Here is a 26,559-nt window from a genome sequence, read left to right as displayed (position 1 = left end):
AACACCAATCAAATCCACATACTGCTTGAACTTGTGAACTGGAAGAGGTTTTGTGAACATGTCAGCAAGATTTTTCTTAATATTAATTTTCTGAGCAAGAGCTTTTTCCTCAGCAATAGTATCTCGAATGAAGTAAAATTTAACATTAACATGATTCATCTTTTCATGATACATCTGGTTTTTAGTTAAGTGAATACACTTTTACTATCATAGTAAATTGCAATAATACCCTGATATAGACTAAACTCATCAAACAAATTCTTCAACCACAAGACTTCTTTAATTGCCTCGGTTAATTCATATATTCTGCCTCTGCAGTAGATAAAATTATAATAGGTTGGAAAGTAGCTTTTCAACTAATTGCACAACCACCAATACAGAACACATAACCTCAAAAGTGATATTCTCTTGTCAAGATCCTCGATATAGTCAAAGTCTATAAAACCAATCAAAGTGTCAATATTTCTCCCAAACTTCAGACAACTGTTTGAAGTCCCTCGCAAGTGTCTGAAAATCGACTTCATAGCCTGCCAATATGCTTTTTCTGGATAAGACATATATCTGTTAATAACACTGCTGTCTGTGCAATATCTGAATGAGTACAAATCATTACATGTATAATACTACTGACTGCATTGGAATAGGGAACCCGTGCTATATACTCTTCCTCTTCAATTGACTGTGGTGACTAAATAGCAAATAGTAAAAAATGACTAGTAAGAGAAGTAATCACCGGTATAGCATCTTTCATATTAAATTTCTCCAAGACTTTCTCAAGAAAATTTTCTTGAGTTAACAATAACTTTTCAACTCTTCGATCTCTCTTGATTTTCATGTCAAGAACTTTCTTAGCTACTACCAAATATTTTATTTCAAATTCACTGCTTAATTACAACTTTAAAATGTGAATTTCTAACAAATTCTTGACAGCAATAAGTATGTCATTAACATAAAGCAACAAATAAATGAAAGAACCATTATCTAACTTTTAGAAGTAAACAGAACTATTATACATACTCCTTAAATAACCATGACCCAACATGAAAGTATCGGACCTCTTATACTACTGTTTTAAAGACTGCTTCAATCCATATCAGGATTTCTTCAACAAACAAATATAGTTTTCCTTTCCTTCAATTTCAAATCCCTGAGCTTATTTCATATAAATTTTCTCTTCAAATTCATCATGTAAGAAAGTTATCTTAACTTCAAACTGCTTCAACTCCAAATCATACATGACAATCAAAGCAAGTAAAACATGAGTAGAGCTATGCTTAACAACAGGTGAAAATACATCTTTAAAATCAACACCTTGTACTTGACTATAGTCCTTTGCAATGAATTGTGCTTTGTACTTTACATCTTCAAATTCTGGAATACCATCTTTCTTCTTAAAATTCATTTACATCAAATAGTTTTCCTATCTAAACACGGCTTCACAAGAATCCAAGTCCCATTTCGATGGAGAGATTTAATTTTTTCATTCATCGCAATCAACTACTTAACAGAATCATCACAAGAAACTGCCTCTGAATAGGTAGTAGGCTTATCAACTCCATTAGTTTCTTCTGTAACAGACAAAGCATATGCAATCAAATCTACATATCTTTGTGATGGTCGAATATCCCTTTTTGGTCTATTTTTTGCTATGAAATGTTGCTCCTCTTTAGGATTATTTTCATAAGTAGATTCAGGTACATCTATTGACAATTGTTGAATGGAAAGATCAGAACTATCAATCTCAAACTCTACTTGCTTTTGCATATTATCATTTGCATGACAAGAATTAGAAGATTCTTTGTTGAAAGATAATATAAAAAGTTCATCAAAAGTAATATCTATATTGATTATAAATTTTAAAAATTTGGAATCAGGGCATCACAATTTGTGCCCTTTTACCCCAAAAACATATCCAAGAAAAATGAATTTTTGCTTGAGACACTAATTTTTCAACATTCACATACATGTATGTTGAACACTCAAAAATTTTTAAATCAGAATAATCAGTAGAAATACCTAATTAGACATTCTCAGGAGTTTCGAAATCAAGATCTGCAGAAAGAGTACGATTGATAATGTAACAAACCATAGAGATTGTCTTTGTCCAAAAATCCTTTGTCAACCCAGCATTAGTGATCATATACCTTGCTCTTTCTAAATGTGTTCTGTTCATATATTCGGTCATGCCATTTTGTTGAGACATCATCTTGACAGTGCAATGCAGAATAATTTCTTCATTCTTGCAAAATTCATCAAATTCACCATCACAAAATTTCATACTATTATCTGTTCTAAACCGCTTGATTTGTCTACCTGTTTGTTTCTCAATCAAAATTTTTTTTTGCTTCAAATGAGGTAAACATCATTTTTATATTTAAGAAAATAAATCCAAACTTTCTTGAATAATTATCGATGAAAATCAATATATACCTGCCATCACCCTTAGACGGAATACGAGATAGACCCCATAAATCTGAATGAATATAATCAAATGTACTTTTCATCTTATGAATTACTGGTAAATTGAAACTAACTTTTTTCTACTTCCCAAAGATACAATATTCACAGAATTTCAATGGCCCAATACTCTAACCGCAAATAAGTCTCCTTTTACTTAGTATGCCCAAATTTTTCTCGCTCATATATCCCAAATGCATATGCTATAATTTGATAATATTAGAATTAGATAAAAATGATGACGAAACTGCAACCGAACTTGTGACAGTAGATCCTTACAAAAAAAATAAAGTACCAGACCTGCAAGTTTTCATAACAACAACACCTTTAAAAACCTTCATAACATAATTTTCAATTGTATATTTGCATTCAAGAGCCTCCAAAGTATCCAAAGAGATGAGATTCTTTTTCAAATCCAGAACATGTCTAGCATTAATGAGCGTCCTCATAATACCATCATACATTTTAATTTGCATTGTACCCTTACCAATAACATCACAAATGACATTATTGCCTATCAAAATAATTCTACTATTACAAGGTTCATAAGTGGAAAACAAATCTCTATTGAGACACATGTGATAAGAGCACTCAGAATCTAATATTCATTCATGTTTAGACCTTGTCCTTTCATCAATCACGAAGAAAATATTTCCTTCATTCTCATTAGTTGCAACACGAGTTTCAGCAGTTTTAGTATTTTTCTCACCAGATTTCCCCTTTTGCTTTAATTTTTTTAATTTAAAGCAATTTACCTTAATGTGCCACATTTTATGATAATAATTGCACTCCAAATTTTTATGTTTAGATTTAGATTTATGACTGTCAAATTCTTTTTTTTTATTCTGCTCCTAACAACAAGACCTTCCGCCTGACCTCCATTAATTTTTTCAATAATATTCCTGTCTATCTACTTCTAAGATTTTAATGCAGACTAAATTTTTTATACAAAATTATTTCTTTTCTGTAAATTTTAGTATTGTGAAAATATTTAAAGACCTGGGAAAGGGAACACAAAAGTAAAAAGGCTTGATCTTCATCATCAACTTTTGAATTTATATTTTCAAATCTATAATAATTGAATTAAATTTGTCAAGATGTGAGAGAATAGATTTACCTTCAGTCATACGAAGCATATACAGACTTTATTTTAAATAGAGTCGATTCTTAATTGTCTTCCTCATATACAAAGTTTGAAACTTGTCCCACATGACCTTTGTCAAAATCTCAGTGACTACCTCCTGCAAAATCTCATCAGAGAAATTTAAGATAATATTGGACCAAACCTTCTTATTCATCTCAGCAAAATATACATCTGTCACACTCTTTGTATCGCTAAATCAACTTCGTTTTGAATCAAAATAGCGTACATCTTGAGCTGCCATATCCCAAAATTGACATTCCTATCAAATTTCTTAGCAACAGTCTTTGTTATTGTCATTGTTGACACAAAACTCAAAACTTTCAAAGAAACTCTGATACCAGTTTGTTAAGTCTGACCCCAAGAAATTGACAAAAGTGTTTTTGACAATCTCAAAAGACAAATAACAAAGTAGAAATAAATACAATAGAAACACGGTAATTTATTTGTTTCGATCAAATTAACTTACGTCCACAGGTGGAGGAGGAGCAAAATTTTACTATGAAGAAGAGAGTACAAAAATGTTTTAGAAAAGTGTTTCTAGACCCAAAATACCTAATACTTAAAACACAGGAGAGTCTAAAATATTTTACTTAATAAAAGATTTAATGACCCAAAGGCTCAAATAATCCACTAAAACTTTCTTGGTTTGGTGCACTTAATCCTATCATAGGCCCACTCTACTTATAGCCAACTAAGGAAAAAAACTCATTTACAAAAAATGATGTGGGACAAAGCCACACATAACAGCAGTCAATTATTGTCGATACTTCATGGTCCATAACTTAGTGCTGTTTATTGATTTAAGAAAAGGGCAATTAACAGGCTTTCCAGTTTTCAATGTTTAAACAGTCAAAACAGTTCACTCTTTTTTTTTGTTAAATTACCAAGCACCGATTGTGATTTTGCATGTTGTTACATGATTCCTACTAAATCTAGAATTTCATGTAAAGTGATGGTTTTGCATGTCTACATGATTTTTTTATGATTTTATGCAAAGTGGCCAGAACCTTATTCTGTTTAGTACTTTGACTAAGTTAATACTGGCATTTCAACTAATACATTACGAATATATATCCACATGATTTTTCTTTGATTTTATGCAAAGTGATCAGATCCTTATTCTGTCTAGTACTTTGAGTAGGTTAACACTGGCATTTCAATTAACACAGTACGTAGATTTATTTCCAAATTCAATGAATATTATACTTCATTTTATCTTATTCAAATTCATATAAAAATTGCAAAATTGAACAACTAACAGGTCATAAAAGAGAGCACTTAAAACATTCATGCAACTAACAAATATGCAAACAATTTAGTTTTAATTGAAATGACAGTTCATGTCACCCAAGCCCAAGCAAACAACAAAAGATTTTCTTATATTTCACCTATAATCAACTAACTAATTTTCATATCATAATTAGATTTTTTTCTTCTAAGACAAAAGGGGAAAAAATTCATGGATTAATTTAAATGTATCCATATTGAACATGCCATTATAAAATTAGTAGGAAAAAGGAATAGTTGTTATTTGTGCTTTATGCTGCATTGTCTTCAAATAAAATTATAAAAGCAATAGAAGAAAAATGAAAAAGAGAATACTTAACCACCTTTGTCAATAAAATCTTAATTGATGATAATGAACATTTACATAGAAATAATTAAATATAATGGATAAAAATTCCCTTGTGGATTATATAATTACAGAGAGTTTATATACTAAAAGTATGTACATAAACAAATTAAAAAGTGGTACCAAAAAATTTAAAATAATAATGCAGCTAACTTCATACTAAAGGACTTCATCAAAAAGCTACCTCATTCAACTCATATTACATGATAAATAATAATTGTCTTCTCTACAAATAATTAGGTTTTATATGAAATTAAAATTATGGAAAACCTGAATCAAAAGAAAAAAGAAATACCATTCACATTCTTTATTCTTAAACAATTAACCGATTGTAATTTTACAATTAAATAGTCAGTATTGATAAGTGTTGATATTGCAAATACTATTCATGAAGTGATTAATAATTTAGCCAAATCTTAGTTTTTAATTATTAAAATCTAATAATTTTACTAGAAAGTACATCACATATTTTATTTTCAATAGGAAAAAAGACATATCTCAACCCCATAGATAAATGAGCATGCAAAGTCATGGGGGGAGGAAAGTAGATGCATAGTACAATACTCGAAATGATAAAGATCTAACATGTCAATTTATGTTGTATTCTAATGCCCCTTTTAAAATTTTAGTAGCACTTGCAAATTAGATTTGTTTCTCATATGCATACTTGATGTGTGCATATATATTTTCTTCTCAAAAACATTATTTTGAACTGTGCAAAAAAGTACAATTTATAATTTAAGGGAAATCACAACACCTTTGGTAAAACATGATAATATTAACAATTGTTATAAAGTTCAATCCAAATTTTAGTAGCTACAAAAACATCATATTTAGGTTATTATACTTACATGCAAAGTATGTGTATTATTTTCCTTTATGCACGTGAATATTTTTTTTTCAAGTAAAATTTTTAACATATTAAGTTTTTGTGTAAAAATTTGACTATTGGCATAAAATAAATTAAGATACTATATATTGAACAAAATTAAGTAATTGGTAATTGTAGAAAATGTTTATTGTGTACAAAACAATTAAAAGTTTATTGCACATTTTACAGTTATAAAATCTCTGAAGGCGGTAGATTATCATATTTAAGCTAAGTTGTTAATATAATATTGACTAAGAAACCATATAAAAAAAATTAAGCAATTGTTAGTTGTAAAAATTTTTTATTTTATACAAAGCAATTAAAAGTTTATTAAACTTTGAAGATGGAAGATTATCATATCTAAACTAAATTGTTACATATTTTATTTGGATTGTGACAATAAGAAGAGGAAATTTTCTATGTTCTATCAAACCAGTGTATACAACAAAACCTGACCAAAATATATACTAAAACATTATGATTTGGATACAACAAATTTTTATCAATTTCAGTAGTTGTAAGCCTTTTTGTTATATATTTTTATAATTATCAATAATTTTTTTGAGGTTTTCTTATTGAATATGGCATAATATAGTGAATTTAATCATCAATTTAACATTTTGTTTTCTCATTAATTGTTTATAACCTTTTGTCTTCTTATTAATTGTGACTTTCTTCTAAACCAATATGTATATAAAATAGTTAGCTTTAATTATCATGCATAAAAATATACTAATTGCAAATAATTTTAACACATACAATAATTTGAGATGAAGAAAATGATTGGTGAATATAGTTATAAGTGGATAGTTAATTACTAACATTTTTGAGATGTAATTTATTAAAACTTTTCATTTTTTTATTAATATTATGATTGAAATGCAATAATTCTAATTAAAAGACATGAGGGTAATTTAGGCATAACAAAAACTAAAATCAAAATATGCTTATACTTACACTTTGTACTACTAAGACTCATCATACTTTTTATATAGTAATAATTAAATATTCACTTTACATAAAATCACAAGAAATTACGTGGATATTTTAAAATATTAGAGAGTCGTGCAATAATGTGCAAACACTGCAAAGTCAGGGGAGGTCACTAGTGATTTATTCTTTTTTTTGGCTTGCATTTTGCTGTTGACTTTGCAATGCACTTGATGCAAGTTACTTCAATAGAAGGGAGCTGAGCTTTCTTGTTTGCGTCTATTTTTCTTTTGGTAAAATTCTTTAAAGAAAGTGATTTGTTAAATATTTTAAAAGGAAAATTCGTTCTTTAAAGGCTTTGAGAACTGCTGCACAAATTGATTATCAAATTTAGAATAGCATATTGACCTTTGACAGATGCAAAGGCATTGGCTTCCCAAGAACTTTTAGTCGAATTTAGAAGATTTTGAGTTTTTTTTTTCTTTTATTAAGATCCTGAGTTAGTCAATTTATTGCTAATTGGTTTTCAAGATGAATATCAAAATTCTTTATGGTGGTATTCGAGTTAGATTTCAGCTTTTATTCATGAACATGTTGATTGTTACATTCTTCATTGGGCTTTTTCCCCATATGAAATTCACCTAAATCAATAGATGACATGCAAAAGTTCTTCACAAACTTGCTCAAACTTTTTCAGTCTGCACGAAATTGGCATGACTAAGCAAGGGAAGCGCTTAAGATTCTTGCCCTCTATAGCAAAGGTGATAGGGGGTAATTTGTTAGTAATTTTATTATTGATTTCCCCTTCTATCCCTGACAAATATTGTGTTAATTGCTGATATTTACTCATATTTGGTATCTGGACTTAATTTCAGGAATGAAGCAGAAAACTACCAAAAAGGAGAGACTTTATGGAGAATATGGAGACTTCTAAGGGCTTCAATCCTGAGGTCTTGGATTGGTGGGGACCACAAAGCTAGAAGTCATTTGGGCTCTTCAAAGAAAGCAACGTAGAGGGACTTGGAAAAAAAAGTACTTTGGAGGCTTTGCCCACATGTGTGGGGACCACCTAGATAGCTTTAGTCTATCTTTCCTTTGTTCCTTAAATAGGGATAACGTAGAAAAAGAGGACATCTCTAGTTTTTAGTTTTTCTTTTAGTTTAGTTTTTAGCCTAGTCTTCAGTTTTTCTTTTCTTCTCCTGACTGGCCTCTGACACACGCCAGGTGTTCGACAATATTCCCCAACGGGAAAAACACCTTTTATTCCTTACTTCCCAATAGAAAACGCAATGCCTTTGCAATTTATTAATTCGTGTGGTGATTTCATTATGCGGCGTGGCTAAGCCTTCCATCTAGTCAAGGGGCAACTCGACGGCACAGTCCCGAAAATCTGTGAAATCTAATTAGTTTTCACGTGTTCCTTAATTTATTAATATTTGCACGTTGACTGCTTGAATTTTCATGGGATTATTTTATTAATTGGATGTCAAGGGCCCGATGTTCAATGTGATTTATTAATCTCGTGCCAATTTAGTCAATTAAATCCGTAATTGTTTGATTGATTAATATTAGTGGCAACTGGTGTGTTTACACATTAGGGGAACGTGCGATCTAATTTAAATAACCCTCGTAGCGTGTTATTGATTAGGGCTAGGTTTTTCTAGTTATTAATGCAATTGGAAAATTACTTCCTATGGTCGTACCTAGGAGTATTTGCTGATTAGGGGTAATCAACGGTCGTACCTTGGTTATCAATAATTTAAGGAAAAATTGGTCGTCAGACTATAACTAGCCTATTAATATATTAAGTGAACATCTCTTGCATCAATGATCGGATGATTGGACTGTGCCAGAGTAGTTGCGTCCTTGGCTAGAATTTATTTATTCTTGATTTAATTCTTGCTAAACTTGTGCTGGTTAACTATTTATTTTTAGTTGAATTGTTTAATTATTTTTAACCACCTATCCACAAAAATACCCGCCTTTGTCACTGTGAGTTTGAAAAGAAACAATTACTCCCAGTCCCTGTGGATTCGACCCTGCTTACCGCTGTCTACAGAAATTACTTTTAGTTTGAGCAGGTTTTATTATTGCACAGGCTGACAACCTGTCAAAAGGCAATTACGAATTAGGTAATACACATAGTCGAATATCAGATATGATGTTTCCACGAGCACAAGGGCCAGCAGACAATAGATAAAGAAGACCACCACGAGGAGCCTGTAGTCGGTAATCACGACTTTCTGCACTATTAATGCTTGTCCAGCTGCTACGATTGTGAAGACCGTGGAGTAGAAGATGGAAATTATGTTCATCACAATGTAGCAGGGCAGGGAAATATAAAAATCCTCAGTTGCAAATCGCAAAAAGATGATCACAAGCACAGTCCCCATGGTGAACAGAGAGGAGAACAGCCCTCCAGCTAAGTAGAACATCAACAAGCCGAATTCCCAGCGCCGGTTCTTGAGAAAAATGGCCTCTCCAGTCGTTTGATCGAAACCTCCAGGTACAGTAAAAATTGCAGCAAAGTTTATGGTACCAATGAGGACAGACACAATCAACACACTGTTGGACAATGCTCTCACAGTTTCCTCAGCCTTTTCGCGTAGACTTGCATGGTTCGTCTCGAATACTTGTTTTGCTGTCGTCCCATCAGAATTTTGCAGTTGCCAGAGATGTGGAAAAGAGTCATATTGCACCCGCTGTTGAGCCAAAGATCAATCATAAGTTGCAAATAGTCCGGAAAAGAATAGTAAACAATATACAACAGGCAATGCAATACAGGTATTAATTTAATTTGGTACCTTAAACCAGAGGGCTTCCCACATCATTTGGTGAAAAACTCCAGGGGGAACGCTGGGAGGGGATTCCAGGAGTGCTGCGAGATGTATAATGCTATTTCCTTCGTGATCAATAGCGCTTAGCATTCTGTCCCTGTCAGTACCACTAGTCATCAAGTGGTCGTACAAGAACCATTTTTTCTCCTCCACTGCAATTTGCAGTATATTCCTTCCTTTTCCATCGAAGGTATACACAGCTTCAGGGTAGACGCTGAGGATTTCCTGAACTACCTCAATGATGCCGAGTCTCGTTGCTTGTATTAGTGGATCTGGCATACTATTTTTCTTTTCTGATGATATCCCAAACTGGCTGCCTTCATGATCTTTGGCCCCTGTATGCACATAGTGGCTCCAATCTTCTCTTCTGATTAACCTTTCTGCAAGCATTAGTGCAACTGCATGGCTTTGCTTTGCATCATCAATTTCTTTAAGCCAAGGAAAACCTAGAGGGCAAATATATCAAATTGGATAAACCATTAATGACTAACTCCAATGTGGGAGGATTTGGTCAGGGAGATGCAGAAATAGTACTTCGAGATCCAATACATGTCCTAGGCTTTTTGCTCTTCTTAGCATCTATTATTTTGGCACAAATCTATTCGGTTCTTGAAAAGAAACAGTTTGAGGAGGTTCAATTGGCCGAAATGAATTCCTAGACTTGCAATTGCTTGTATATACATTTTTTCTACAGCTTGCCGACAGATAAAAGATATGTGAAGTAAAAGGAAATTGAAGAGAGCTTGAAAACAAAATTCTTACATTGCTTAGGCATGAAAAAGAAACTAATTTACTCGAAGGAAATAAGACGTTCTTGACACTACGAAGGTAGGCTAGACAACACTATGCTTCAACTCTCAAAAGAAGAATTTGGGAAAACAAAATTTTACCAGTATATTCTATCATCACTAGCATGAATGCATATGAAGTAGATACAAGAAGATGCTTTACCCAAGATAAAATTGGCAAAAGAAGATCTGTTCAATTTATGAATAGAAGCAGAATTGCTTGGTTCTTCTACACTGTTGACAGGTTGTGATTCCTTGTACACGACCGCAATACCTGCCAGCAACACAATGAACTAATAGTATCACTCTTTCAAAATTTTGAGGGCATCCTCAAAAAAATGGTAGTTCAAATTGCTTCTCCATGGATCCCGAACCCATTAAACACTAAATTAGATTATTTTTAGCAAGGTCTCCAGGCTAAGCACAAATTCATGTCACCTGAACATACTACAAGAGGGGAATAATCATATGCTTGATAGGATCTGCATTGACTTCAAAACCATATCACATTCAGCCCAATGATTATTGTCAATTTGCCTAATCAACTATGCGGGTAGAGTACTTAAGGACTTGAAAAGAATTATGTTGCAACTTGCATGTGGGTAATAATACAGCACTTACACCAATAGATTATAGCTCGGAGTATATGCAGAGGAATGAGGGACTTCCTCCCAAGATCGTTGAGCGTGTAGGCAGAACCACTCCTGAAGGACTCTGTTTTTGCAGCCAAAAGATGTAAAGCAGTTTTTCCTTTTTCATTACGTTTGCCAGCAAGATCAGGATACGACTCCAATATGCCAATTGCCAAACCTGTTTGATACAATAGAGCGAAACATGTAGGAAGCACTAAACTTGAAAAGGACTAACATTTAATGCAACAAAATCCCACATCATATTCCACTAGCACAGACTTAGAGACAAAAGATAAGATAGCATAATCTGATAAACTGAACAAGCATAGAGTTCAAATTCAGCAACAAACTTGATTACTTTTGCAGAGACAATCAAAATTTTACTTGATAGAGAGGCTTACTGTAATATCCTCCAATTACAGCAGCATGAAGGATTGTGCATCCATCATTCCTCCTCATCATGCAATCACCGATGTACTTTTCCAGAAGTGAGAACACTTCCTTTTTCCCACATGCAGCAGCCACAAAAAGAGGGGTTTCACCCAGTTTGTTTCTCTCAGACACTAAATCCTTTTCTGTCCTTAACATGATCTCTGCAACATCCTTGTGGCCAAATCTTGCAGCTTCATGCAATGCAGCGTCGCCATTGACATTCTTTGCCTTCAGATTTCCACTGGTCACAAGACCATCCTGGAGAAGTAATCTGAAGGCATCCACATTTCCGTGAATGGCCAGAAAATGGAGAACAGTATCACCGAATTTATCAAGTGGTTTCACACCTTCTTCCCTCCAGAAACTGCGAAAGGTTTCTACTGACTGTTTCTTTCCCTCTAAGACTGCTCTATAAGCAGCAGATCGGTTGCTCCTATCCTCGTTGATTCTTGAGCTTGCCATTTTTGGATAGGCACAGAAAAAAATTCTTATGAGAGTGCTGTATCAAGTAAATCATCCATATACCGCATCAGAATTTCGTGTATGCGAAATGCCAAAGTGGTAATGTGCCACTCAACAAAAGAAAAGCTGGGAGAAAATAACAAGCAAGGAATTGCTGTAGTGCCAAAGGTGGACATTAAAAAACACTAAAGGAAGCCACTGAACATTTGCCCCTATAAAATGGTTTAAAAGCATGAACATTTGCCCCTCCAAAATGTGCTAAAGGAAGCTGCTTTTACTGTATTGACCAAGGAAAGAACAATGCCAAGAATAAACCTAAATTGTGCCCCCCCCCCCCCCAACATCCCTCCTCCCTCCCTCCCTCCTCCGACTAAAATTTGGTTTCATATTTTTGTTGCATTTTTACCCACTGACTAACGATCAACACTAACGATTGAGCAAAAAAGGCATTGATGACTTCAAAATAATAATTAGTGAAAACAATGTTGGAGAATATCCTCTTTTTTTTTTGTCTCGGGAGGATGTCCGTACTCCTTACAAATGGAATCCAACCACTTGAGAAAATCACATGCTCTTGAAATATATTCTATAATCTAAAATCAAATCATTTCATGCATAAAAAAGTCATAAAATAATTGGCAAAAAAAAGAATACCATCAAGTTTTACAACAAAATTTTCTATTGAAATATTCAAATTTCCATGATATGTGTAAAAGAGATATCTTACGAAAAGTTGTGTCGTACCTCCATTTATTGATTTCACAATTTTAGAAAGAATATTTTTAACAATAGCAAAGTTTTGAATTTACTTAATATGATTAGATTTTTTTTTTGGGAACTCAATTCTTGATTTCTAAAACAAATGAATATCATTAGAAATGGGTGATATGAAAAACTTGGGCACGAAAAAGAAGAATAGAGGAAAATGAAGATAAGGTGAAATTGAAACTTTATAGAGTTTATCTGTAAAAGTTAGTGCGACTTAATAACAGGAGGCAAAGTCCAACAAAAATAATTCCAGGGAGGAAAAAATCCAATGAGGCACCAATGAAAGAGTAAACTTACAGCCCTCAGAGGTGCTGAAGATAGGTCCCTGGTTCGAACCTTGCTAGCAAGTGGCTGCAACACACCTAAAAAAAAAAAAAAAAAGAGTAAACTTACAGGAGGTGCAAGTAACTTTAATGGCGCAATAGTTTGTTACACAAAATGAGTTTCGACACTTTCACAATTAAATTAACTCATGTTATCATCTAAATCTTTTTTTTTTTTAAGTTTTTTCTAGTAGGGAAGAGTGAAATCCAAAAAGCAGGGAGCCAAGACCTTTTAATCATCTTTATCTTAATTATTAATACTTACCAAATATTTAATTAACTGCAAAGAATGAATGCAGTTCATATTATTTAATCAATATATGCCAAAGATAAAATTATGCCCCTATATTTAAAAGGCATTTTTTCTTATCCACCAACATTTTCAAAATTGTAATAGCTAGGTTCAAAATTTCAAATTCATCCACTTTTTGCTTGAAAAAATTCACATATGTATCATGTTTTATAAAATTGTGTACTAAAAGTGAAAATATGTATGTTTTCATTTTTTTTTCAACAAAAGCAAGAGGGGGTGCATGCAGATCTTATTGAGAAATTAGAACAAAAACTAAAAGAAGTATATTTGACATTGGGATAAAATGTCTAGCATGCGAGGGACAAAGAAAGCAAATCTGAGGACTACTTTTGCAGTTTGTTCTTTATGAATTTATTACTGATTTCCAAAATGAGAAGCCGGTCCAAAAAATCAATTGAGAGGCCCTTTGCTAAGGTAGCCCATTAATGGGCATGCAATGATTAAGTATGAACAGCTGTGAATGTTTTGTTAATCCAACTACAAATGATCATAAATAATTCGTGGGTCGTTGTACAATCTTGCTGCCAAACTGCCATCCCCACAACTGATATTTGCTTCTTTCCCCTGCGAGCCTGTCTAGAATTCTGTTGTCTCATCATCAAAACCGTTCAATTTTTCTTCCCAAAAACGGGGCTGTCGCTCTTATATCCTTGATGAAACTTCACCCGAAACTCCTACTGCTTTGGTTGCCGTAGAAGAAGAACTAAAGGCTAGGTTGCACTATGCAGAGTAGAACGTTGAAGTGATTTGCTAGGCTTTGAAGTTTTTTACTGTTGTAGAGGCTATGAACCTTTCGTTGACGAAATTTTGGCGCCCGGAAAAATTCCACGAACAACAAGCCATAGTCAATTATGGCTAATACTCCATAACTTAGTGTTGAAAAATGAACATTGATTTGAGAAAAGGTCAACTCACAGTTTTTCAGTTTTCATTATTAAACAGTCAAAATCGTTCACTCTTTTTTTTTTGTAAGTAAATTACTATGAACCTTTTGCATTTTGCATATTCTCACCTGACTCTCATAAAATTATGCTTTCATGTAAACTAAAAAATGGATGAAAAACACCTCTAATTAGTACATTTTATAAACGCGTGTGGTAAAATTAGAATATTCACTTAACTCCTCACAATTTTGCATATATCAACACGATTTTTCTATGACCATATGCAAAACGATTAGACCCATATTCTCTTTTGTCCTTAAGTAAGGTAATGCTGACATTTCAACTGACGATATTAGATATATTTATTTCCATTAAATATCCACTCTACATAAAATCATAGGAAAATATATGGATATTTTAAAATTTTTGGGGGTCATGAAATAATGTGCAAAACCACTAGTGATTTATCCTTTTTATTTGCATCTATTTTGCAGTTGATGCAAGTTAATCAATAAAATGGAGTTGAGCTTTCTTGTTTACTTTTTTTTATCAAATTCTTTAAAGAAAGTGATTCTTGAGCACATTGGCGGAGCTATATACATTTGAGGGTAGGCAATTGCCCTCCCTCTCAAATTTTAAAATACACTTAGAACATTTCTTTTTTTTTTTTTGCTTTATTAAATTTGAATTACATTATACCATTACTTTTTTATTTGGTTGATTTAATGACTCACTCTTGGATGATTTGTGATTCTGTAGCTTATTTTGGATATTGAATGCATTGCAATTTAATACTCCTTAATTATGCATATAATTTTGTGAAACACTAATAGTTTATTCAACTAACTAATAAAATGAGTGAAAATGTTAATTCTAATTTTTGCTTTTTAGGGAATACATATAAGAGAATTTCGCTAGATAACTTTGGATAGTTTGACAAATTTATTGGCCGCACTAGATTTCTTAAGGTTAGTCATTTTATGCTAGCTATCAATTAGTAATACAATACATTACATATTTATAAGATATTAGACATTTTTGCATTTTGTAGTTGCTCATACCCCCAAAATAATTGTTTTGAACCCTAACAACTCCAACTACCTCTAATATAGTTAATTCTCAATCCAACTATTATATTGCCCAACAGTAGATGGTTGTCCCCACTAGTTTTAGGTCTTGGTTCTACCACTGCTTGAACATGTTTATTCAATATTTTAAATGGAAAAATTGTTCTTTAAGGGCTTTGAGAACTTCTTCACAAATTGATTTCCAAATTTACAATAACATAACAGTAAACTTTAAAACATCTTGGGTTAAGTCAGATGATAAGGCATTGGATCTTGAATTTTTTTCAATGGTTTTCCAAACAAGATCCTGAGTTAGTCAATTTATTGCTAATTGGTTTTGAAAATGCATATCAAATTCTTTATGGTGGTATTTCTCGCTGGATTTTAGCTTTTACTCATGTACGTGTTTATTGTTACACTCTTGACTTGGTTTTTTTACTTTCTCTTGACTCAATTTTTACACCATAGGTTTTAAATATTTTGGAGCTTTGACCATCCATACCTCAAACCCCGTCTTAACTAATATTTTACGAATCTAATTTGATTTCAAGGTCTCTCATCAATATCAAGCCAAGCATGACAGAAGATGTTAAGAGACAATTTGAGGTTTCCCAAATATTTCCACCCAAATTAATTTGAAAATCCTATTTCATATGCCAACTTCAGTTTTGGTCGCTCTCATTAAAAGAGGAGTTGTTATGAGACAACACATATCATAGAAGTTTCTTAAGGAATTCTAATCAAATTATTTAGATCAACTCGATCAATACCAATTGAGATGGAAATCAAGTTCTTTATCAATTGAAAAATTAAACACCAAATCCAATTGAACGAATAGGGACATTAGCCAAGTAATTTTGAGGTCCCCTTTTCAACTTTTTAGGCCACCTATTTCCCCTCTTCCCTTGAAGGCTTAGATTCTAACTTGCACCCCAGCATGCTAGAGTTTAATTACACAACATCTTGAATTTGGATAGCTGAATCTACAACAGACTAATGAATAATACACCTCAATTTTCTCCAGCGTATCGATGCTTCAAAAGCTAGAGGGAATTTGTGATACTCAAGTGTCTTGGGGTACTATTTTGTGGTGAAAAGTGAAAGATGTAAAGTTGAGTGACCAATGTGTTAATAAGTGAAACTTTGAAAGAATAAAAGTGACATTGGGATTTCACTATTCATCTTTACCAAAATTTACTTCATCTTCTTCATTTCCTTTCTTCCTTTCTTCTCCAACAAAATCCTTTCTTATTTCTCTCCTTTTTCCTTACAATCAAGGAGGATTCTTGACAAATCAAGCACAAGCAAGGAGTGAGGAGATAGGAGATTCTACTTTGACAACTAACCAAGGTATTTTCTTGAAATCTTGAACATGATCTTGGTTTTTCTTTGATTGGGTGATTGGGTGGTATTTGGTTCAAATCCTTGATTAGCTTCCATAGCTATGGTGTATAGAGTTTGTTTTGGTCCCTATTTTCATATGGATATAGGGCTATCATCAATATAAAAAGGAGAAATATTGAGGGAAAGAATGACTTGAGCAAGCAATTCATTTTCAAGATTGTTTATGTATTTACAAGACTTTGGGAGCTGAAATATGTTGATTTTGACAACTATGGAGGGTGGAAGATGACTTGAGATGGAAATAGAACTTGATTATCAAATTTGGAACTTGCTTTTGCCTTGAAAACGTTTTGGAAATCCATGGCTATAATGCTCGGACGGATTGGCTATAATCCTCGAACAGATTGAATTTTCTGTACAGACATATTTCAGTGTTTTGGCCATAATTTGATGTAGAAACCTTGGATTTAGGTGCCGTTGTTGCGTTGGAAACTAGATTCAGAGGGCTTTAACTTTGTACAATATCTTGCCCTGTTTCTATATTTTTGAAAGTCAGTGACCCTTTAAAATTAACCCTTATGTCCTACTTTGATGAGGAAATAATCTTTTGTTAGGAATTAGTGGTTTAGGGTAGTATTAGGTTTCTTTTTATGATAATTTGGAGTAGTTTGGTATCTTTAAGATTGTAATTGAGTATTTTATTATTATTTTTAGGTAAGGAAGGTAGCTATTTTTTCGATTACTTGAACTAGCATGAGTATCCGTTGGATCAAGGTAAGTGGTGCATGTATCTTTTATCTTTTGAAAGATGAATTTTGAAAGCTAATTGTCTAATTGTTAAAGTGGCATGAGCAGGTATAATTTGTGATATTTGGTTATTACTCTTGCCATGGTCATTTGTGAAATGAAATATTATGTTTGTTGAACTCTTATATAAGCAACTTTTGACTGGAATCTATGATGGCTAAATTTGATATGTCTGATCTTGGAAAGATGCATTATTTTTTGGGCACTGAAGTGGCGCAATCTGCTGTTGAAATTTTTGTCTCTCATAAAAAATATGTGCAAGAAATTCTGAACAAGTTTCAAATGAAGAATTGCAATTCTGTTGGTACGCCAATTGAAATGGGTTTAAAACTCATCAGAGTATCTGAAGAAAGAGAGTTGATAGCACTCTTTACAAACAAATTGTGGGAAGCCTGATGTATTTGACAGCCACTAGGCTTGATATTATGCATGCTGTAAGTCTTATTAGTAGATACATGGAAAATTCAAGGGAGACACATCTTCTAGCTGCCAAGAGGATTTTTCGATCTTGCAAGGAACCATTGAGTATGGGTTGTTCTACAAGAATGGTGAAATATCAGATTTGTTTGGTTTTACTGATAGTGACTATGCAGGTGATTCTGATGATAGAAAGAGTACATCTGGATATGTATTCATGACGGGTTCAGCAGCTATTTCATGGTGTTCAAAGAAGCAACCAATTGTTACTTTATCAACAACTGAAGTAAAGTACATAGCTGCAATGGTATGTGCTTGTCAACCAATTTGGCTAAAAAATATTCTTGAAGAGTTGCATTTTCAGCAAAAAGGAGCAACTACAATTTATTGTGACAATAGTTCAGCCACCAAACTCTCTAAAAATTCAGTTCTACATTGAAGAACCAAGTACATAGACGTGAGGTTTCACTTTCTAAGGGATGGAATAATTGACTTTCTCTACTGCAAAAGTAAAGATCAAATTGCTGACATAATGACCAAGCTATTGAGATTATCCATGTTTTAGAAATTAAGGAAGCTACTGGGAGTCTGTGCAGTTGATAAGTCCTATTAAACTGAATGTTTGAGAAACTTTCAGTTTAAGGGAGAGATTGTTAGAAATATTTACTGTTGTTAATTAATCATGTTTGTTTATTTTGTTTTACCTAATTAATGGAGTTAGTGGAGTAACAAGTGGAATTAGTGGAATAACTAGTGGAGTTAGTGGAGTTATTGGGATAGTTAGTGGAGTTAGTTGGATAGTTAGTGGAGTTGGTTTGAACTCTATAAATAGAGTAATTTCATGTTATGAGTTATGTCAGTTTTTACAAAGAAATAAACTCTTGTCATTTGCTTCTCTTATTTTTCTCAATAATTGTAACAGGGAGGTTGCGCAAATGGTTACCGTCGCATTTGGTGCCAGAAATTCTGCAAATCCCGATACTTGTTATGAGGAAGGACAGACTGGTTTGGCTCTCTTCTGCAGATAGCGAGTTCACAATTAGTTCTGCTTGGGAGTTAGTAAGACGGCGGAACAATATATCTTCTGCAATGAAGGTGGATTGGAACTCTATGGTTCCTTTGAAGATTTCTTTCTTTGGGTGGAGAGTGCTACGCAACTTTCTTCCGCTGGATTATAGTCTCCAGCGACGTGGTCTTCCTTTTGTTTCAAGATGTTTGTGCTGTTCTAGTGCCATAGAGACGGTGCAACATTTGTTTATTGATGGGGAGGTTGCAAGACAGGTTTGGCAGCATTTTGCTCGGATGCTTGGTTTGACATTGCAACCGTCCGCTTGTATCTCTACTTTGCTTTTGACCTGGTTTATGTCCTCACCAAAAGGAAACTATAATCATTTATGCGGTGCTCTTCTGCTGGTTGTGATTTGGTTTTTATGGAAAGGTCGAAATGGTGCTAGATTCCAAGCTCATAGCTTTCAAGCTGTGCGTGTTATTTTTGAAGTTAACCAGTTCTTGAAGGTATTGGGTGGCGCTAAGCTGGTTCATAAGTACCAAATAGAAGGTGATTTTAATACTAGTGTGGCCTCCTATTTTCGAGTGCAGAAGGGTCCGAAAAGAAGAGTGCAATTGATCGCTTGGTATAGGCCAGGGTTGGGCTACTGACGCTAGTGTCAAGGGTATGAAGGCTTCGGGGGGAGGTGTACTGAGAGATGCAGAAGGAAAGTTGGTATTTGCTTCTTTTAAACATCTTGGTGATTTATCAATTCTTGAGGCGGAGGCATTAGCCTCGCTGCACGGGTTAAAGCTTTGTCGAGACAAGGGAATCAACGGTATTCAAGTGGAGGTGGATTCCGCTTTATTAGTTCAATATGTACATGCTGGGTTGTTAGGACCTTGGCCTCTCTGCATTAGATTGGGTCACATTCGTATGCTTCTTCAACAGATGCATGGCTATCTGTCTCGCACTTTCAAATAAGCTGATTTAGTGGCTCATCGATTAGCATCTTTAGATCTTGTGAATGATTGTATTTTTAGTTCTTATGATCGGCTTCCCCGTCTGATGAGGAAGTTTATGATTGCGGATTCGGTGGGTTGTCCCACGGCTAGAATTTGCAATGTACGAGAGTAATCCTTTAAGCAGTGTATGGGAGATTATGTTTCGCTCTAATCTTTACTAAAATTGGGGGTGACGTCCCTCCCATGTATGGGGTTTGGAAAAAAAAAGAAAAAAAGATTGAGAGTAATATAGAAGGGATAGCCAATTACATTTAATATGTTTAAAAGAGAAAATAGCTAATTATGGGGTAAGAAGAACAAAGAAAAATACAGTTAGAACATTTTTTCTTTTGCTTTAGTAAATTTGAATTAACTTTTACCATTACTCTTTTATTTGGTTGATTTATCGACTCACTCTTGGATGATTTGTGATTGTGTAACTTATGTTGGATATTTAATGCATTGCAATATAATACTCCTTAATTATGCATATAATTTTGTGAAACACTAATAGTTTATTCAACTAACTAATAAAATGAGTGAAAATGTTAATTCTAATTTTTACTTTTCAACGAACATATATAAGAGAATTTCGCTAGATAACTTTGGAAAGTTTGTCAAATTTATTGGCCACACTAGATTTCTTAAGATTAGTCATTTTATGCTAACTATCAATTAGTAATACAATACATTACCTATTGCATAAGAAATTAGACATTTTTGCATTTTGTAGTTGCTCATACCACCAAGATAAGTGTTTTGAACCCTAACAACTCCAACCACCACTAATATAGTTGATTCTCAATCCAACTATTATATTGCCCAATAATACACAGTTGTCCCCACTAGCTTTCGGTCTTGGCTCCGTCACTGCTTGAACATGTTTATTCAATATTTTAAATGGAAAATTTGTTCTTTAAGGACGTTGAGAACTTCTTCACAAATTGATTTTCAAATTTAGAATAACATAACAGTCAACTTTAAATCGTACCTCGAACCCAGTCTTAACAAATATTTCACGAATCTAAATCGATTTCAAGGTCTCTCATCAATACCAAGCCAAGCATGACAGATGATGTTAAGAGACAATTTGAGGTTTCCCAAATATTTCCACCCAAATTAATTTGAAAATCCTGTTTCATAAGTTTTGGTGGCTCTAATTGAAAGAGAGTTGTTATGCAACAACATATACTATAGAAATTTCTTAAGGAATTCTAATCAAATTATTTAGATCAGCTCGATCAATACCAATTGAGATGGAAATTCAAGTTCTTTATCAATTGAAAAATTAAATATGAAATCCAATTGAACGAATAGGGATATCAGCCAAGTAATTTTGAGGTCCTATTTTCAACTTTTAAGGCGACCTATTTCCACTCTTCCCTTAAAGGCTTAGATTCTAACTTGCACCTCAGCATGCTAGAGTTTAATTACGCAACATCTAGGAAGTTTATCAATGGCTCCGTCTGGATTAGTTATTTTGTGAGTATTTTTAAAATATTTTAATATATCAATGTCTATGAAAAACTTTTACTGTAAATGTTTTTAGTGGCGCTTCTGAGATATATTTTAGAATATTTTTAAAATTTCAAAACTTTTTAGGTTATTTTTTAAAAATTAACATTACCACCCACCACGGCCACGACCCGCTCCCTCCTCTCTCTTCCATCTCCCCTCCTCCTCCCTCTTTCTCCTTCTCTTTTCTCCTCCCTCCCCTTTCCCTCTTCCTCTCCCCTTTCCTACCACACCCTGCCCCTCCCCTCCCCTCCCCTCTCCCCGATCTAGCCTCAACCAAATCGCAACCAGAAGATCACGCGACCTTCTGTTATCTGGTCAAGGCTAGATCAGGGAGGGTGGAAAGGGAGAGGTGAGGTGTGGTGGGAAAGGGGAGGGGAGAAGGGGAAGAGGAAAGAAAGGGAGGAAGAAGGGGGAGGGAGAGGAAAGAGGAGGAAGAAGGAGATGATGGCCGTGGTGGATGGGGGTGGTGGTAGTGATTTTATTTTTTAATTTTTTCATATATTTGTAGTTGTCTTTGATATATTGTATTTATGTAGTATTTTTGAAGTTATTTTTGTTTGTATACTACTGTAGTATTATATATGGAAATTTATTGTTCAAAAAATGGAGAATCCAAACGGAGCCAATCGCCGTTTGCTTTTCCTAATTTCTTCATCATACGTTCTATATTTCGCTTCAAAAATGTCCTGCCAAAGTTCCAAGAACAAAAATCTACAGTCCAAGAGGCTAAACAGGTACAAGAGGTGCTAAAGAGCTATTCAGTGGCTTCTGGACAGCTAGTGAACTTTGAGAAATCAGCTGTGTACCACAGTAGGAACACCTCAAGGTCAAGGAGAGCAGCCATCTGTGAAGTAATGGGGAACTTAAAAGAGGCAACTAATGGCAGATATCTGGGACTGCCAATGGCGATAGGAAGGACAAAGAACCAAGTGTTTGGCTATATCAAAAGTGCAGTCACTAAAAAGCTGAAAGGTTGGGCAAACAAAATGTTGAGCATGGCTGGGAAAGAGGTACTTATAAAGTCAGTCATACTAGCGATGCCAAACTATGCCATGGCGTGTTTCAAATTGCCAAAAGGACTGTGTGTGGACATTTACAAGAGTATAGCCAAATTTTGGTGGGGAAGCAATGAGCAGGAAAAGAAACTTCACTGGGTTAGTTGGAAGAAACTAGCCGATGTAAAAGGAAGAGGGGGGCTGGGATTCAGGGATTTAGAAGCTTTTAATAAAGCTTTACTTGCTAAGCAACTCTGGAGAATCATTTGCTCTCCAAATTTGCTTATGAGTAAAGTAATAAGAGGCAAATACTTAAAAGATCATAAATCCCTGGACAACCACCCTCCCAATTCAGCGTCCTGGGCATGGAAAAGCATACACAGTGCATGAGAATTATTGGAAGGAGGACTATGGAAGAGAGTAGGAGATGGAACACAGGTCAATATATGGGAGGATAGATGGGTGATAGGGTTAGAGACAGGACGAACTTCAACAACTTGTCCCCCAAATTGCAACTTACAAACAGTCAGCCAGCTCATAAGTGAAGGAAGCTGGAATGAGGAGATTTTACAGCAAGTTTTCAACCGAGAAGAGAGGGAACACATAGCCAGCATACCTCTTAGTGTGTTTAAAAGACAAGATAGATATTTCTGGAATTTTGCGAAATCTGGAGTCTATACAGTCAAGATAGGTTATGCGAGAGCTATGCAGTCTAGCAGTACAGTAAAGAGTAGACAAAAGCTGGAGGGGGAAACAAGCTGGGAGATAAGGAAGCATAGTGTTTGGAAACAACTTTGGAACCTGAACCTAAAGCACAAAATCAAACACTTCATTTGGAAGTGTTTGCAGAATGGTATAGCTGTGAATGATGCTATCTTTAAAAGAACTGGAAAAGGGGATAAGGTCTGTACAATTTGTGGGGAAGGTGAAGAAACAGCTGAACACATGTTTTTCAACTGCCCAAGAGCACAACTGGTGTGGAAAATAGCACCGGTTAGATGAGAGGAGCTGAGAGACTTACAGAGTAATTTGTGGAGATGGTGGGAGGCGGTTGCTCAGACAGGTTCAAAGGAGCTAGGATGGAACATATAGTTTTGACAGCGAATATTCTATGGCAAATCTGGAAAGCACGGAACAAGATGGCTTTTGAACAGCAAAGGAGTGGAGCAAATGATATTGTCCAGAGAGCACAACAAGAATGGCTCGAGTACGAGGACGTGCTGCAGCAGGAAAGGCAATCAACAAGAATGAACGGGCTGGGAATCAGATGGAACAGGTGATGGTACCACGAGTTGAAGGAGTCATCCGAATCAGTACAGATGCATCACTCAACGCAAGGATGATCAGAACAGGAAAAGGAATCGTGGCACGGCATTGGACAGGAAAGATAATAAGAGCTAAAGGAGTAGTAGAATGGAAGAAAGGTGAAGCTCAAATGGAAGAAACATTAAACATTAGATTAGCTCTCCAAATGGCACGTGAAGCAAGCTGGAGGAAGATAGCTATCCTATCAGATTGCAAGACGGCCATAGATCACATTAGATGCAACAATGTACAAGATGGGACTCTAGCAAACATCTTGGAAGACATTGCAGATCCAATACAGGTTTTTGACTACTGCACAATATCTTGGGTGCCTAGAACATTGAATTTAGCAAGTCATAGGCTAGCACTTCTTGCATCAAAGCTAGTTAATGACATAGATTGGGAAGGTGACTTCCCATGTTGGCTGATTGAAGCCAATAGTTTAGATGAAAGGGCTGTTGCCCCTTTTGTAAGTAATCCTTGTAGTATCAAGTGTTAATATATATAAAAGCTAATATCGTTTGTAGAAAAAAAAAATACTTCTATCTCATGCATTGCTTTAACTACTGTAGTTATCGTTCAGAAAATCAAAATCATAATCTCTTCCTAAATTTTAGGTAAACTAGAGGAGAGGATAGTGATATCTCGCAAGTGTACAATTTACCTTCTTTGTACATTAGTGGACTTCAATAACATGTTGCTAGAATTCTTTACACTGTTTTAAATGTTATTTGGTCAAATCATCATTGTTTGGCTCTGTCATCAAAGTAATACTATCTGAATAGTTGACATCTTAGGAGTGTTATTGGCTTAGGACGATGTTCTAGTTGGAAAAGTACAAAATGTGAAGACTCAATAATATAACATAACCAGCAATGCAGTGAAATTTTATCATTATTATTACAATATTTTTGGGGGTAGTAGTAGGAGTGGTTTACAGGATTATAAGTTGCTGGTAGAATCATAAGGATGTGAAGACATAAGAATTAAGTTGTACTACAAAAAAAAAAAGATATAACCTGGATGGATACATGGGCAAGTATTTAAGTTAAAGCAATTGCTGTATGACAACTCCACAAGCTAAGGTTTAGATGGGATCATAACTGCCAGATTGAGAAACAAGACAAAAAATAGAAGACACTTTGATTCAATTCATATGAAAATAGAGAGATAATAATTGGAAGGCTGAACTGCTTATACAATATCATATCTTTTTCAAACACTACAGTATGACGACCAAATGATGGAAATCAAATATACACTCAATTCAATTTAAACAAGATACATTATTTTCAAATGATTTACAGAAAAACTCCTTTATTGCTCTTCAAACTGAGGGTGAATCAAGACTTTCAATCCACCGTTTCCCACGTACCACGGTTAATCTTGAATTTGCCTAGCTGAATCTGCAACAGGCTATGATGAATGATACACCTCAATTGTCTCCAGTGTATCGATGCTTCAAAAGCTGGAGGGAATTTCCTCCAAATTTGAACATCCATCTAGCACCAACTATGGGAGGCAAGGGAAGCTGCTACTTGAGGCGCTCCATTCTTGGAGATCAGTGTTTGAAAGTTTCAAGAACTTGAGACGAGAAAGAGCCTCATCCACCACTTCCCAACGTGGTGCATTGAAGAAATTGTCCCTTATTTTGAGAACCTCTAAGTTTGGTAGCATCCCAATGATTGACATTTCTTTCCAGTCTACATGACTACCTACCAGAGTCACTTCCTCAAGTTTGGAGGAAACTTATTTGGTTGAGGTAAAAAGAATTTTGCCATATTTAAAGTCTGATAATCAAATGTTAATGTTTCTAGCATTCTTAATCTGGAAAGATCAGGGAACTGAGCATATTTCGTAGCATCTGATAATGTTAAATGGCATCCTAAGTTTACAAGATTGGCCATTATTGTTGAACTTGAAGGACGTACCTGAGACATAGTTTGTAGATTGTATAGCACAAAGGGAATTGAAGAAACAAAGGGAGTTGAAGAACTCAAACATGCACTTTCAAATTCCAGTTCCCTTGAATAATGCAAATGCCTCAATTTTACCATTTGCTGAATATCTTCTGGTAAAGTGACATTTTGTCCCTTTTCTGTAACAAGAATGACGGTTTCTAGGTTCCAAAGTTTAGACAAGGGTGGTAGCTTTCGAAGGTTATAAATCCTATGATCCAATTAGTTCAAATGAACAAGCTCCAGTATATTAACCGGAAAGTGGTCCAGGATGATGTATCCTAAATCCAACACTCTAAGAAGTTTATAGACAAGCGAGTTTTTCTGCTGAAGGGAGATATCTATATGTGTGAATTTGACATCATTTGGAGGTATGTAGTGGAAATCATAAGAATGAAAGCACTTAATATTTTGTGGGCGTCAGTTTACAAGCAGGGTAGTTCTGCTTCAAGGCATTGGCTTCCCAAGAACTTTTAGTTGAATTTATAAGATCTTGAGTGTTTTTTTTTCTTTTATTAAGATCCTGAGTTAGTCAATTTATTGCTAATTGGTTTTCGAGATGAATATCAAAATTCATTATGGTGGTATTCAAGTTGGATTTCAGCTTTTATTCATGAACATGTTTATTGTAACATTCTTCACTCGGTTTTTTCCCTATAGGAAATTCACCTAAATCAATAGA

The 26,559-nt window shown here is 34.3% G+C and overlaps 1 protein-coding gene across 1 annotated transcript; it reads right to left on the bottom strand.

The window, feature by feature from the left end:
• Window positions 1-1,497: 1,497 nt before the first annotated feature.
• On the bottom strand, window positions 1,498-12,256 carry LOC113752366 (ankyrin repeat-containing protein ITN1-like). The gene is made up of 6 exons (XM_027296483.1): window positions 11,694-12,256; window positions 11,282-11,470; window positions 10,824-10,934; window positions 9,840-10,318; window positions 9,143-9,737; window positions 1,498-1,838 (listed from the first exon to the last, which is right to left on the bottom strand). The coding sequence occupies exons 1-6, from the start codon at window positions 12,184-12,186 to the stop codon at window positions 1,498-1,500; spliced, it is 2,208 nt and encodes a 735-aa protein (XP_027152284.1). The 5' UTR covers window positions 12,187-12,256.
• Between the last annotated feature and the right edge of the window lie 14,303 nt (window positions 12,257-26,559).

This window comes from Coffea eugenioides, chromosome 11, assembly GCF_003713205.1.
Source record: "Coffea eugenioides isolate CCC68of chromosome 11, Ceug_1.0, whole genome shotgun sequence".
NCBI lineage: Eukaryota > Viridiplantae > Streptophyta > Magnoliopsida > Gentianales > Rubiaceae > Coffea > Coffea eugenioides.
Note: the sequence above shows the minus strand (reverse complement) of the source record. Positions and strands in the feature narration are given on the sequence as shown.